Source organism: Podarcis pityusensis, assembly GCF_964106645.2.
Source record: "Podarcis pityusensis genome assembly, chromosome: 3".
NCBI classification, from domain to species: domain Eukaryota; kingdom Metazoa; phylum Chordata; class Lepidosauria; order Squamata; family Lacertidae; genus Podarcis; species Podarcis pityusensis.
This window is the reverse complement of record NC_138026.1, coordinates 103,673,847-103,690,708: the sequence shown is the minus strand read 5'-3', so window position 1 is coordinate 103,690,708 and position 16,862 is coordinate 103,673,847. Positions and strand designations below refer to the sequence as shown.

At 42.5% G+C, this 16,862-nt stretch overlaps 1 protein-coding gene across 2 annotated transcripts in view; it reads right to left on the bottom strand.

Annotated features, from left to right (window-relative positions):
• The window catches only part of EPAS1 (endothelial PAS domain protein 1), a 125,419-nt gene that overhangs the window by 16,881 nt on the left and 91,676 nt on the right, over positions 1–16,862 (bottom strand). For both annotated transcript variants that reach the window (XM_080998128.1, XM_080998129.1), the window contains one exon: positions 7,956–8,062. In XM_080998128.1, the coding sequence (XP_080854254.1) occupies positions 7,956–8,062 (107 nt within the window). The remainder of the gene's footprint in view (positions 1–7,955; positions 8,063–16,862) is intronic.

Sequence of the window (16,862 nt, the reverse complement as noted above, 5' to 3'; positions counted from 1 at the left end):
CTGCAGTGTCTGTGACACATTATTATATACGGGCCTCCTAATAATCAACTTGCAACGAAGAGTCCTAATGAGAGTTGCCTGTTACATTATCAAAAAGCTTGTTACTGCTTTCATCATTAAAAAATAAAAATAAAATCACATTATGTTCTGTTACAACAAAGAGTAGCTTGTGCTCTTCATTTAACGTCACACTTGTGTGTGTGTGTCTCCAGCAGTTATTTGAATCAGCTGTATTATTCTTAGACTTATCAGTCGCTTGTTACCTAAAAGATCTCTAAGCAATTAATAATAATAATAATAATAATAATAATAATAATAATAATATATTTATACCCCACCCATCTAGCTGGGTTTCCCCAGCCACTCTGGGCGGCTTCCAGCAAAAGATTAAAAAATCAAATATTAAAAGCTTCCCTATAGAGGGCTGCCTTCAGATGTCTTCTAAAAGTCAGATAGTTGTTTATTTCTTTGACATCTGGTGGGAGGGCGTTCCACAGGGCGGGTGCCACTACCGAGAAGGCCCTCTGCCTGTACTTACATTTCTGCTGTGGTATACATTATACCACGGGGGGGGGGGGGGGAGAGAACATTTTCACATAGGATGTTAACGTTTTCATGCAACATACAAAAAAGCCACACACACCCGGTAACCATCCTAGGAAGCTTTCACAAAACTGTAGATTTAGAAGGAACACCCCTGCCCCCCCCAGCTCATCTATTCCAACCCCCCACAATGCAGGAATCTCAGCTAAAGCATCCATGACAGATGGCCATCCAACCTCTGCTTAAAAACTCCAAGCCAGGAGAGTCCACAGCCTTCCGAGGGAGACCGTTCCACTGTCAAATGGCTCTTACTGTCAAAAAGTTCTTCCTGACGTTTAGTTGGAATCTCCTTTCTTGTAACTTGAAGTCATTGGTTTGAGTTCTACCCTCCGGAGCAGGAGAAAACAAGCTTGCTCCATCTTCCACGTGACAGCCCTTGAGATATTTGAAGATGGCTATCGTACCTCCTCTCAATCTCCTCTTTTCCAGGCTAAACACACCCATCTCCCTCGACTGTTCCTCATAAGGCTTGGTTTCCAGACCCTTTATATCTTGGTCACCTTCCTCTGCACACCTTCCAGCTTCTCCATTGTGGTGCCCAGACCTGGACACAGGTGTGGTCTCACCAAGGCAGAATAGAGGGGTACTATTACTTCCCTTGATCTGGGCACTATACTGACATACATTACATTGTCAATTCCCTTATTCCATCCTATTCGTTTCAATGAGAAGGAAATGCAGTGCAGATGAGGCACGGAAACGAAATCAATTACGTATCATTTGCAGATTGCATTCACTGGGTTCATCTTTGCTTGGACATGGGACAAATAAGTGAATGTTGGTAATTTCCGCTCCTGATTGCATTTTTGTCTCCAGCATCCCTAGTTGTCCACCAGCATCAGGGGCAACATCATTAGGCACTTGCTGAGGGTCACACTCTTGTTGTTGTTGTTTAGTTGTTTAGTCGTGTCTGACTCTTCGTGACCCCATGGACCAGAGCACACCAGGCACTCCTGTCTTCCACTGCCTCCCGCAGTTTGGTCCAACTCATGCTGGTGGCTTCGAGAACACTGTCCAACCATCTCGTCCTCTGCCGTCCCCTTCTCCTTGTGCCCTCAATCTTTCCCAACATCAGGGTTTTTTCCAGGGAGTCTTCTCTTCTCATGAGGTGGCCAAAGTATTGGAGCCTCAGCTTCAGGATCTGTCCTTCCAGTGAGCACTCAGGGCTGATTTCCTTAAGAATGGAGAGGTTTGATCTTCTTGCAGTCCACGGGACTCTCCAGAGTCTCCTCCAGCACCATAATTCAAAAGCATCAATTCTTCGGCGATCAGCCTTCTTTATGGTCCAGCTCTCACTTCCATACATCACTACTGGGAAAACACGCTACTGGGTCACACGCTAGTAGGGGCCCATTGCCAATCCCTGGAGCCTCTTGCCCCAGCTTCTCCTCCTTGCCTCTTCACCTGTCCTCTCTGGCCAAGAAAGCTGAGCAGCAAGGAAAAGGAACAGAGACTTCCACATGCCTGAAAGTAGGTAAGTCCCCACATTTAATTATTGTTTGGAGGCTTTATTTGTCAATGGATTCCCTTCCTTTCCCCATCACTTACAGAAAAATCAATCTTTTATTGCTGCAGGACCTGAACTTTGGAACTCCCTGCTTATTGACATCAGGCACGCAACTTCACTGTGTCCTTTTCAGTGCCTGTTTAAAGCAGTTTTATTTAGGCAAGCCCATCCAGGCTTTTTAGCAACTGTTGATCTCCACCATGTTTTGAATATTTTAAAGTTTTTAAATGCTTTATTTAAATTGCTTCAATATTATTATTATTTTTAGGAACAAAGCAGCATATATGTTTTCTTAAATGCACAAAATAAATAAAAGATACTGCTATTCTGAACAGTTTAAAAACCATAAAGAAGTCTTTGGTTAAACAGTTTACTAAAGAATTTCAACTGGCTCTCCATTGAGATGAATGGCAAGATTCAGTGGGAACAGGAACAGATCCAAATCATTCTAAAATATTAATGATGGAATATAATTAATCTCTTGCTATAGTTCTACAGCACATCGTCAGGGCACATTATGCAATAAGACAAAGACTTTGTTTCCTTTCCCTCTCTCTCTCTCTTCCCTGCTCCATAGGTTGCAGGGAGTGATCTATGCCAAATCTGCCAAATTAAACCCTATTATCGCCTCTGATGACTACCAATTAAGTCTCTTGGAGTGTATAGAATTTTTTATATTTGAAGCCAAGAACGCAAACAATGCTGTAGCTTATTTCAGAACAATGCCATTACCCCATCGCAAGACAATAATACAGGACTGCAAACTTGAAGCAAGCTCTAACTTGGCAGAGGGTTGTGTAGTTTATGGGCAATGTAGATATTTTCATTAATTTGTACACTTTCCCCCCTCATCCCTGTGAACAATCATTTTATTATTTCCCCATTGATGGAGGATTATAGTCTTTCTATGGGATATAGCAATAATAATATGAATGGCTTGAATTTTATGTTTAGGATTGAATTTCCATTGTATTTAGAGTTTCTGTGCTGGTTACCAGCTTGTGCATGGACATACAAGGTTGGCCTCAAACAAATCTCTCTCTCTCTCTCTCTCTCTCTCTCTCTCTCTCTCTCTGCATTGATTTCCCACCTGTAAAGTAGTTCAAGAGCCACTTTGTAAGGTTGGTGGAGAGAAAACAATTTTTAAACATATTACATAGAAAATGTTCAAAGGTTGCAGACCTTCAGACGTTTACCTGGGACTGAATCCCATTGAACTTGGCAAATTGTACATAATGGTAAACATGTGCTACATAAACAACTCAACAATAGAAACAAAAATCTGCCTGTACAAGGATGTGCCCTTGTACAAATAACTCCACTTCCCTCCATATGGTATCAAAGCGATATACAGTATACGTGTGTGTGTGTGCATGCATGCTTCTTTCCCTCTTGCTGCTAGCTCCTATAGCAGCCTGGAGAACATACCCTGGAGAAGCCCACAAGGACTGGGCAAGGGAAATAGCCTTCTATTCCGCTTGTCTCCTCCCAACAATTAGCATTTAGTGGCCTTTGTAGATTCCATATAGTCATAATGGTTAATAGCAACTGATGGACCTTTCATTCTTGAACTTCTCTAATCCCTCTTCAAATCCATCTAAACTACTTTGGATTATTTTATTGGATGCATAGTTTCACACGAGGCAAGAGACCTTCCCCATTGTCCTTCCCCCGTCCCCATGACAACTATTTCCAGACTTCTGTACCTGCCACCCACAAACCTCAGTCTCTACCCTCTTCCCTCTTCCCCGCTCCTTGCAAACATAGCCAAATTATTAGAAAACCCTGGACCCTAATAGCAAAATTGCAAAGGGAAAAAAAGAGCAAGGCACATTTGGAAAGCAATCTATTCATTTATTCTGGATCATAATTAGCAGTAGCTCAAAGAATTTACATCCCCTTTGAAGGGAAAAAGTTTATTCAGAATTTGCTTATAGAAATTGCTCCTTCCTTGGAGTTGTGCTGTCTTAGCTAGATGGCACTGCTTTACCGTAATGGGGAACATGAGCCTGTGGACATTCCTTTAAATCCATTGCCCTTTGGAGTCGGAACTGTATATTGTGTTTACAGGGTGAGAAGCCTCCATTCATATGCAAGAGCACATTCAAGCCTCTTCGCCATCAGCAGATGATCCCACAGCAGTTACCAGGACCATGTGTGACAGGAACAGCGGCCAGCTCAAAAATTGCATGTCTGATTTCCCATAAAGGAAGTTCTAGATTGAAGAGATTTATGCATGTTCCTGGGAATACTGGTAGACAATGCCCACAAGAAATGTTCCCCAGGCTTTTCACAGGAACTATGTGCCAGTCCTGAGACTTAAAGGAACGCAACCTTGCAAACATGGGGTCTTCTCCTTTGCTCATATAAAAACAAAAGGACCAGGCTATTAGGGAAATGAAAACTTGGGTAACTTGGGAAGCAGAACTGGAGTAGATATCCTATTGTTTGAGGCTAAAGTACAAAACTCTTAAGGTGAGAGGTGTTGGACATTACTTGTATGAAGGAAAATCTGCAACAGAAATACAATCTCAAAGAACTGCAGGCTAAGGCTCACAAATAGTTAGGCTAACTCTGCACTCCTTCCCCCAATGCTGTACAAGTTGTGATAAAGAGAATTCATGTTCCAGGAATACCCAGAACAGTCTGGCTTTCTTCATGTGAACACTTCGAGAGTTACACATTTCGTTTCTTGCTGGAGATGAGTGAAAAAAGCGGACTTAGAATTCCTTTTCCAAGAGATGTCAGGTAGCCAACATACTAGATCTTTTGTAGAAAACAGCTAAGTCCTGACTATTTTCTGCCAAGCTTACCAAAACTGGCTTGTTCTTTAGTGTTAAGTTGTTACAGAAGAAAATGACTGCATGGAATCAGAACATGGGCTCCCTGGCATGAGGCCATTCTGCAGGGTGACAATACATAGCTACAAAGCGATTACATCTATTTTTAGGCATTGTGCAGCATGTTACAGTGACAAACAATAGAAAAGGAACTAAGGGGGCAAACAGGAGTGAAAATAGACCAGCGCTTGCTGTAAAATTCTCTCCTACAACTTTGTCTCAGTTTGTGAGATTTGTAAGTGAATGTGTGTATACATTCAATTTACTTGTTGCTCTGAATATGGAAGTGTAATGGCAGGAAGGGAATAAGATGATCTAGCTGATTTGGTGTGTTACACCAAGTATTTTAATGTGGCCACATGAAATGTTGGCAATCCTGACCTCACTGAGAACTGGGGCTGCCAGTGCTTTATGGGGCCTCATGCAAATCCCTGAATCCTCCCAGATAGCCATCCCTTGCAGGGGTCTCCATCACTATCCTCCACACCTGTCAATAAAAGGTGGCTTCAAGATCCGACAGGCTGCCTGCCACTCACAGCTGAATTCATAGGAACACAGGAAGCTGCCTTATACTGAGCCCATGAATTCATTTAATTCAGTATTGACTACACTGAGTGGCTGCTGCTCTCCTGGCTTCAGGGAAGAGCTTCTGCTGGTGGGACACCAGGGACCAAACTCATATACTTTTGCATTGAAACATGTACTCTGTCACTGAGCTACAGCCCTTTTCCAGTTCCTCACCTGCCCTCCTCTCTCACCTGTTTCCTGACCCTTTCTTGCTTCTTTGGCTGGGAAGGAGCTCCAAATTCTAAAGGAACCCCAGGAAGGGAAAGTACCTTTCAGCTGTTATTTGCTAGCATTGATTATTGATTACACCTCATTCTTTCTCTAAAGAGCTTAGGGTAGCACACACAAGGTATTTCCTGACCCAGCAAAACTGAGTTCCCAAAGTATGAAGGAAACAAACAGCAAAAACAACAAGAAGAAGAACCTTTGTGGACGATCAATTGCAGCATACTTTTGTGTGTGAACCACGACCTACTTCATCAGATGCACAAATTGCTATCCTCGGTTATCGGTTGAGTGCATGCATGTGAGAATACTTATATGACCAAATGAATTAACATATCCTTAGTAATAAAATTGCTGTTCAAGTGTAGCATCTTGCCCTGTGGATTGGCTCCCCACACAAATTTCTCCCAGTGCAACAACATGTCGCCACCAAAGGAATCTTTTGCAGTGGTGAGGAGACTGTCAGTTTGCATTTCATAGTACAGAAAGTATTGATCTGATGTGTAGAGATCTTTCCTATTCTAATTAATCCAAGAGGGTTCTGGAAGCTTGTCTGTGTGAAAGAAACAAGCAGAAGGTTCATGATGTTTGGGTTATTCCTTCAGAGAAACTGAGTACAGCTGGTTCTGTTATCTTTTTCCGACAAGGTCATGCTGACTATAATAGTAAGGCCAGAAGTACCTAGGTTTCACTCTCTGTCTCTCTTTCCGTCCGGTGTAGTGTTCTGTATCTTAACACCTTAGTGTTAAGGTTTTAGTCTTATTATAAGTTATTGCAAGTTTAAGTTAAGTCTGCTGCAACTGGATTTCTTACGGACAGTGCCAATCCTGAATGTATTGGATTTGTGACCGTTATGCTCATTTGTCTTCAGTAGCAGTAAACTCTGCTTTATGAAATATAATTGCCTCTGGTCTTCCTTTTTTGGGGGGGGGGGGGCGGAATTCTGTTTAAGTTTTTACTCTGCTAACTATACATTGGAATCTGCTCTGCATCAATATGAGTAGAGCTCATGACACAGACTAGAGTGACGATGTGTCCTACTTAACAGAGGACAGTCCTCTGTTTGAACAGCTGTCTGGTTTAAAGGTAAAGTACTGTAAGGAGGGAGAGTTGTGGAGGGAAAATGGTGGCTTGACGTTTCCCATCAATTTAGCAGCAACCTCAACAGAAGACTCAGCAGGCCCACAGATCACCTCATCACCTCACTCTTCCCCATTATGGCGAGATGCACCGTACTTCCATTTAAATGATGATTTAAAATTATTTCCAATTCTGCATCTACACAGATAAATTCAGCATATGCAGATTTTATGCAAACCACTGCCCTCTTTTGCATTCTTTTTCGTTGAAGCATAAGCGCCCATCCTTGAGGAGAGAAACCCTTGGACTGTGGCTAAGGTCTCTGCCCCTTAACCATGATCTGCAGCCCAAGTTTGTCCTATGTTTACAGATCATGCTTAAGGGGAAGAGATTTGAACGATGATCCCAGCTTTGAACAACATGCTGAGCCAAACCTTTGGCACACTGTGCTAAAAGGACCAGGGAGGAGCAGAACTTCTGCGAACTCCTCTCTGGGAGTGAGCAAGTTTGCACGGTCCCAATAAGCCATAGCTTGACTTATCACGAGGTGCTTACCAGGCCAGTGTTTGTATGAAAGTGGGCTGAAGCGGCTCATGAGCCTTAGCACCAATTATTTGTGTTGCCCACTGAATGAATGAATGAATAAATAAATAAATAAATAAATAAATAAATATACAATGAAATTCAAAGACTATTTAGCTAAATATGCTAAGAGAACTTAAATAGAAATACTTGCAAGTACGAGATTGGCTTAGGATTTAAATATGTGATTTTATAGAATAATATGTTTAAAGTTAATATGAAAAGAAAGAAAGATGTTATTCGACTAAGTAAATTTTATGAGAAATTAGTTTTGGAAATCCGTTACAATGATATACATTGAAACTCAGCCAGGGGGATTTGAGGAAGTCACTTAACAATGTTAATAATAGCGGAATAATTAGAGTTAGGATTTATGTGTGTTTGTTTGTTTATAAATTTGGAAAATTAATTTTAAAATTTGAAGGAATAAACAAACAAACAAACAAACATACAAATCATGCTCCTGCCAAATAAATGCAACCTCACACCTTCGCAATGTGCTCAATAACACACATTCCTAAGAGAAAATGCAGGTTTAGAATGAGACTCACAATTCTGATGACTTTTGGTCATATTCTCAGAGTCCAGTGCATGGTAGAATTCATAGGCAGAACGGCCCAGAAGCTCCTCAGGATGGTATCCAACTAATTCAGTGATTCTTCATGAAACAAGCAAACAAACATTTTCATTAGATATTTGGTTCTGAACATTTTTCATTTAGTAGCGTGCCTTCCCAAATTAAAGAAAATCTGAGCCTGTAAGTTTTTATTGGTATTGCCCTGAAGAAGTGTACTTCAGCTTCACTGGGGCAAATAAACCTTCTTTCACACACCTTTGTGATTTCATCTTTCTCTCCCTTTTACGCCCTGATTTAGCACAGGATAGCTTCTTACATTCCTACTGAGTGGTGCATTTGGCTGCGACAAAATAGCTCTAAAAGTAGTCATTTTGGCAACTGCTGCTCTAAAACATATCTTTAAGAACATATCAGAGCAGCATCTTCTGCTATAGAGTTTTATCTCACTGCATCAGAGGCAAATCCACAAATGGGGACATTTCTACCTGGGCTAAGCATCTCTTTAAATACCTGCTCCACCCCCACCCCCGACTTTCTGTTTTGCTGGATTTGCAGGTGCTTCTACATTTGTCTAAGCATATTTGTCCAAGGTTTTAATGTAACTACCTCTACTAGAGTACACAGTTTCAGTTAAGTCCCTGTTAACTATTGCACTAAAATAAACAAACATTCCTGATCACACATGCATACTGATTGCCAGACGACTGCAGCATCAAGTGCTGACCTGTGTGTGTGTGAATGAGCCATCACCATACACCACAAGACATAACTTTTATGCCTTCTCCATAGATCCAGATATCAGGTTTTGAATAATACAAACACATGCAGGCATAAAATGGCCAAAATTCTACCATACGTTTTGTATAAGATTAGATGATTCTCTGTAGAGTTTAAGAATCATTTGTCAATATTTACAAGCTGAGCATAGCAGCAAGAACACAAAATGCCCGAAGCCCCAGAGTAGTGCCACACAATGACGACATCAGTGTGTACCTTTGTATTTGATCAGCAAATGATATTTCCAATTCCAAGCAGTTCCTTGCTAGCAAATCAGGCCTTAAGATCCAGAGTGAAAGAGAGGCTGGTCTCCAGTCACAGGTAAGGAACCAGGAATCCTTGTTTAGAGAGCTAACCTGCTGAGGTTAGCCCTGGTACCATTTGACACCTGCATCATTCTAAACCATGGTTAGCTTTAACCAGAGTTTGCAAACTTTGGCAAGCCTGCTATGCTAGCATTTTGAGCACACAGAATGAAACAGCAGAGTGAGCTTGAAAAAGATAAGGAAGAGAGGAATTTGCAAACAAGGATGGAAGGAACACATAGTTCACAGAATACTTGTAAATTTTTAACCATGGTTAAGGCACCAGGAAATATTGTGTCTCTACTGTGCTATCTGCAAACCATGATTCTGACTGATTTCTGTTGATAGAGCAGATTGGAATGGAGCAGGGAGGGAACCAATTAACTTTTGACTCTTGCTCCTCTTTGGACTTCCATCATTTCTCTAGTTTTGACTCTAAATTGGAATTTATAGTTAGGGGTTAGCTCATTGCTTTTGGTATTTCCTCTACTAAAGCGGATATTAAACAAACAAATGCTAGGCAATACGTTAAATGATGGCTTTTCCCCAGCTGCTGTACTTATGCAATAACGTTTCGTAGCATAAATTCAGCAAAGATTTTCACACAGTGACTCCATTCCTTGCGTCACCAATGTACAAACAAGTACCAGGTTACAAATAAATGCCACTGTGAGGATTTGGCTTCGAAAACTTCACTTGTGTACAGAGGTAATTAGGGAAAAGATCCTATTGTAGCATGTATACTGTATCAGAATGATGGATGTACATTGCTATTAAAATTCAAAGCCCCCCCCCTTGCTCCTCCTCTTCCACTTTTCAGGATGTCCTTGCTATATTTTGTGCAGTTTTTGTTGTTGTTTCATTTTCACATTTTGTATAGTTTTGATCCTATCTAAGTCAAGAGTCCGTATCCTAGCTATCTGTAGAACGAAACTGGAGGACCTATTTAAGAACAACTGCAGAATGAAAAGGCTACACCATGCCCCCACCTTTTGAACGACTTTGCTCCCAGTTGACGTTAACCTTACAAAGCCAGGAAATACAACCTCAGAACAAGCACACAGCCTCGTCTGCCTGCAAGCACGTAATTGCCATTATCACTAATGATGGTAACACTGTATTCTCACAAGGATCCTGACTTCTACGAAGGCTCTTCTACCCCACACACATTTTACGTTGTTGTTTTTTTTTAAATGACACGGAGCACGCTGGAACTTGCGTCAGCAAAAAGAAAAAGAAATCAGACTCCCATCTGTCAGAAGAGCCCCCAAATGCGTTGTAATGCATTACATTATCTGAGAGCACATCTCGGGGGTTAACATCTGTGATGATGGAAGACTGAAACAGAACAGAGATCTCCTTCCCCAGCTTAAACTAGGAGGGCAGAACCATAGCTCAGTGGTGGAGAATAAGCTTTACATGTAGAAGTTCCCAGGTCCAATCCTTGGTCTCTCCATGCAAGGCTGAGAGAGTCTCCTGTTTGAAACCGCAGAGTGTGTGTAAGCCAACATTCCCAAGCCAGGTGTTCTCAAGATATTTAGGACCTCGACTCCCATCATCCCTGAGCCTTGGCCATGTTGGCTGGGGCTGATGGGAGCTGCAGTCCAGAACTTCTGGAGGGTACCAGGTTCAGGTAAGGTGGTGGAGGCAGCATTGAGCTAGATGGATCCAGCTCAGCACAAACCTGTTCCCCATGAGTGGGAGACAAGAGGAAGTTCCAAACCCTGTCTTCATTAACTGCTTTTGTCCCCACAATATAGGGGAGGGATAGTAGCTCTGGTGGGGGACCCGTTGTGCTCCTACTGGGCCTCGTTCAGCTCTCACCTGTGGCTCCTAGAAGCTGTCAGCATGCGACAGTGGCCACACCTTGGAGAATGGCCTCAACTGGCTGGCTAAACCAGGGGAAGGTGACTGATGGGTCTTGAGGAACTTCCCTCATCCGAAGCAACGGGAGAAAACCCCCACATTGGCAGGAACGAAAAGATTTTATTCTATTTATTTAAACGATTTAATTAAGCAGCTTATAGGCGCAGACTTTTTCTTTGGATAAATACAACGGTATTTGGAATGAGTTTACACATAATATATTTGGTTACTGACAATTATATCGGAATTAGGATAATAACAAAATACTGTACATTAATAAATGGTGATGTAACAGTATTTTTTTCTTTTCTTTTTCCATTCTCACTTTCTTTCCCCCCCTCTATCTTTTTATAAATGAAATTCTCTTAATAAAATAATAAATGATTTCTATAACACTTAGCTACAATCGTCTCTAAGTAAAACGTGGTTAGAGCTATAAAATCAGTCTGCATCAGGGGTGTACTATATTGGTAAACCCAGTCTAGAATGACTAGAATAGTCGTTGCTGATGATGTACTAACCACGCAGTAGGTGGCTAGGATAACTGCATCCTAAATACTGGAATAACTGCACCGATTTTGAGCTTTTGACCAGGAAAGTGTCAAGACGGAATGCTCAACTTCCTTCATTTTTCTCTGCAATTTAAATACAACATTAAGCACTTACTACTGACTGCCCCTGCCATGCCGAACCAGTGCGTTTGTAATCCATTACTTTTCTTTCAATCTGTGCTTTACTTCCTCAATGCAACATCAACCTCGAAAAGTCCACACCCCAGAATTACCTCTTGCGGTACATGTGTCCTGCGAAAATGTCATGTTCAGCTGGATCAGATGTAATCTTGGATTACAAAGTCTCATGCATTAGGGGAAGAGGTGTTCTGTTGCCTTTTCACTGGGGCCTACTAAGAGGTAGGCACGCAGCCTTGCAAACAGCTATTTAGATGCTAAATGTCAAGGGAACAGTGTTTATTCTCTTAAAACAGCCGGTAATGAGGAAAGCAGGGAAATTCTAAACCTGACCTATACGAGATTGAAATATTATCCAGGGATTAAGGTTTTTAAAACAGCTACTTTTGAAAACTGGATAAACCATCCATATGCCGATAAGCTTTTAGCAGAACTGCCTTAATAACACACATGACCCTGCCAATTTTTGCAAAGCGAAATATGCATTTGGTTCTTTTTCCTTCACTCCCGAAACCTGTATTCATGAAATGAGTTTTATTTTCGGCATTCTGAGCTGTCGGCAACAGTTTGCAGAAAGCGCCTCGTGGGTAGCTATCCTGCTTGTTTCCGAACCTGTAGTACGTTCAGAATCAGGGTTTTTCAAAAAAACAACAGCAACCCTAATGCACGCAGACTGCCGGCATGGAAATTGCATTAGCCAATTGCAGATGGCACCATGCACCAGATGCGATGCTAAATGGCCAGCCAGTATCATGTCACTCCCTTTGCCCAAGTCCCTTTCAAGTCGCACACGTGTCAGGCATAGATAAGACCAGAAATTATGTATTGAGGTCCATATGTTCTTAGCATTGCAGCACGTTAGACAGTTTGTCCAGAAGTCTCTCTGGGAGAAAGGTTGTTTTCTGCTGCTCCAGAGAAGCGGACACGGAGCAATGGATCCAAACTACAAGAAAGAAGATTCCACCTAAACATTAGGAAGAACTTCCTGACAGTAAGAGCTGTTCGACAGTGGAATTTGCTGCCAAGGAGTGTGGTGGAGTCTCCTTCTTTGGAGGTCTTTAAGCAAAGGCTTGACAACCATATGTCAGGAGTGCTCTGATGGTGTTTCCTGCTTGGCAGGGGGTTGGACTCGATGGCCCTTGTGGTCTCTTCCAACTCTATAATTCTATGATTCTATATTTGGCATTGCAATGGAACTATACATTGCAGTAAACACAGGACTGCCATCCAAAATGGCAGCTCATCATCAAGTTTAACCCCTCTTTCAGTATACCTTTAAAATGTACATGTGTGCAGGCATCACCTAACTCTGCCTAACTGTATCCTAAATATGGGCTGCCTAGTCTAGGAACAAGCGAGTCTGTCAAATCTGGAGAACAGCATTGCAAAATTCAGAGATGTGTGAATTTCAAAGGATGACTATACTTCTGTTTGTGTATTGTTCCAGAAAGTGAACATTAAGTAGGTTCACCTTTAAATGTGGACAGAATCAAATTTACTTATTTATTTTATGTTTTTCATAAAATTTATACCACTGCTTGGTTGTAAAGAAAACCTCAAAGTGGAAGGATAAAACAAGAAAAATCAAAGAAAAATTCACAACCCTGCTTTAAGACATGCAAAAGTTAAGATGCGAAAGTAGATTAAAATTACCTCTAAGTGCCTGGGTAGGCTTATTTCATCAAGAATGTTTTTAGCAGGTGCCGAAAAGAATGCAGTGATGACACCTGCTCGGTTTCAATCGGCAGGGAGTTCCAAAGTGCCACACTAAATGATCAGATTTTTACAATTGTAGAATGGGTACTATGTGGCACCTGTAGCTGTGCCAATTCCACTGATGCAAATGGTCAAGTGGGAATTTCTCTGCCACCCCAATGTAGTCTAATAGCCCACCTCTTGCAGAAGTTGAAAGATTTGGTGCAGCAGAGGAAGGGGAATATTTATCCCTGAGACTGAGGATAGTGGATGCCACACTTTATGCAATATAGTTGTACCCTGAATGCCTTGTGAGTCAAACGTTTTGGCTCCCGAATGCTGCAAACCCAGAAGTGAGTGTTCCGGTTTGCGAACATTCTGTGGAACCCGAATGTCCGACACGGCTTCCGATTGGCTGCAGGAGCTTTCTGCAGCCAATTGGAAGCTGTGCCTTGGTTTCTGAACATTTTGGAAGTCAAATGGACTTCTGGAACAGATTCCATTCGACCTCCGAGGTTCTACTGTACTGGGCTATATGGCTTAGCTAAGGATAAAGCCACTGATATGTCCCTATGAAAGAAACCTTCTCCACAACCAAAACACTGGTTTAAAGCTCTCTCACACACAATACCTGACATATCCAGTTCCAGGGCCTGCATAAGACATTTTGTCGCATGAAGCCAAAGCCAGTTCTCCAACCTTCCCCATACCACATAAAGAAACAAATTGGACCTACAGTTCAAGCAGACAGCATCTTCTGCTGCGTCTGATGTAGGGATGTCTGAAAACTTCAGTGGAAATGGAAAAGGAAGTGGAAATTGCTGCAGTTTGTGTGTTCACCTGTGGCCAGGAATGGAATTACCAGAAATTAGCAGCTGCTGGAAACCACAGGGAGGAAGAGCGCTCTTGTCCTCAGGTCCCACTTCTGGGTTTCCCACAGGTATCCAGTTGGCCACTGTGAGAACAGCATATTGGACTAGACGGGCCTGATCCAGCAGGGGGTCTTCTTATGTTCTTATGGAAATCGATCATGCGAATATGATTGGTATTTGTTCACATCACTGTTGTGGTGGTGTTTTTTTTAAAGTTCACAAGTGATGTGCAATTAATGACCTTTTTTACATTGTTTTGCATAGATAGTTGCGTAACATATGTGCAAGTTCAGCTTGCATTCAGTAGCAGGCTGCGAGATGAATAATGTAGTATTTGGTGGAAACGGAACTGCAGTGGAAGGGGAACAGTGCTGATTGTGACAAACGTAGGCCAGAATGGAAATCACTGCTTTCTTACATCCCTGAGGACAGCAAGCTAGTTTATGACATGCAGGTCAGGCCCCCAAGGCACACACAATTCTCCCAACATCTTGCTGATGCCCCATACCATCTGTTGCTGGAGATGACTTCCTCACTCTCCTTAATGGTACCCTTGTTCTGTTAACTCATAAAAAAGTAACAGAACTGAACCCACACGTAAGCTTATTTCCATCTCACAAACACACAGGAACATGAACTTAGTTCTGAAGATGGCCACAGTTCAAACAAATAGTGGAATCAAACAGTTTTTTTACAAATAGTGGAATGAAATAACCAGTTGTTGTTTTAAATGTGGTTTTAGCCACCATTCCTGCAGAAACTTGTTGCATTTTTCTAATAACATCTATATTTCAAAAAGGCGCGTAGCTGCGAATTAGAGAGAGAAAGTTGTGTTAGATGTGTTAGGCAACCTGCTATCCTTCAAGCAATGGACTAATATGTAGGTAAGCAACAAACAAGCATAACATGGCCTGTAAGCTGAAATCTTATATAGATTTCCCTTGGGAAAGCTTTCCCCCTTGAATGACTCCAACTCATGGGTGAGTTGCCACATGGTCAGGGGAGCATCACAGCAGCTAATCTGTTGCATGCTGCCTATTCTGTATATACCAGCGGTCAAGAACCTAATTAAGTCTGCCAGGGCCACCCATTTAGTTTGCAAGGCCATGTGGGCCAAGTCATGCCCTCCTGCCCTGTGTCTGATGCCCTATATACAAAGCCCTCTGCACAGCGCTTTGCAAGCCCCTGCAATCGGTTGATCACCAGGGACACGGGTGACGCTGTGGGTTAAACCACAGAGCCTAGGGCTTGCCGATCAGAAGGTCGGCAGTTCGAATCCCCACGACGGGGTGAGCTCCCATTGCTCGGTCCCTGCTCCTGCCAACCTAGCAGTTCAAAAGCACATCAAAGTGCAAGTAGATAAATAGGTACCGCTGAAGTGGGAAGGTAAATGGCATTTCTGTGCACTGCTCTGGTTCGCCAGAAGCGACTTAGTCATGCTGGCCACATGACCCAGAAGATGTATGCTGGCTCCCTTGGCCAATAAAGCAAGATGAGCGCCGCAACCCCAGAGTCGGCCACAACTGGACCTAATGGTCAGGGGTCCCTTTACCCTTTACCTTTATGCACATGCTTTGCAAGCTCAGACTGTTCGCTGTTTGTCTGGCACTCATAGTCAACAGTGTATACTAATAGCAAGCTCATTCTCAGAATGCAAATCCCTATCTGGGCAAAACATGGGCAGCACCTATGCGGAAGAGGGAACCCTCCACGGCTTGTGGGAACCCCACGGTTTGCAGAAGTACAAGAAATCAGGGGTCTTAAAAGTTGCCAGCAGGAGCACCTGCTGGGGAAGGACCATAGCTCAGTGCTTTATATGCAGAAGGTCCCAGGTTAAATCTTTGGCATCTCTAGGTATGGCTGGAAAAGTCTGAAACCCTAGAGGGATGGAGCCGGTCAGTATGACAAATGCTGTGCTTCGAGGGACAAACGGTCTGATTCTGATTCCTGTGATGATCTGCCTTAGTTTGGCTCTCACTAAACCAAAATCAGAAAAACAACATTGTGGACCTGGTCTAGTATTTGCTTTTAAAGTTGGATTCAACATTAACTTCAGTTTAAAGCCTGACGAAAGAGACTTACTAACTGTTGCGTTCCAAATGCTTCCAGCAGTTCTCACTTCCATGGTGAGAAATGTCTGGGTTTTTGCCAACAGAACCAGGAAGTGTGTGTTTTGAGTATCGCTCTTTGCCTTTTTTGGGTGAAATCCCCCTAAAAAAAGCCCAACAACTTCTTGAAATACGGCAACCCTACATCGCAGGTTAAGGGGAAGGATTATTTCTGCTTTGAGGAGGAAGCGCTGGTCAGCTGCAGAGTTCATTAATCTAGAAGGATTTATTAATTGTATTTGCAGCAGAAGCAGTTTTAGCGCTGTGTTTGAAAATGGGGCATTCTAGCTTATGGGAAAGCAAGTGGAAAAACCTGAGCGTTGCACAATGGCAACAAAAGGATATTTCCCAGCACTGCCTGACAAACCACGAGGCTTTGGGGACAAATATCCATTGCTGACGTTGTTTAATAAAGGGACTTTGAGGATTTTGCATCACTCCCTGTTCTTCGTCACCTCTTCCTGATCTGGGAGTGCCTGCCAGGGCATTTCCGCAGGAGGAAAACACTTATCTGGCTGGCCCATATCCTTTCCCCTCTTGGTGCCCATTCAGATTGAGCGGGCTGCTCT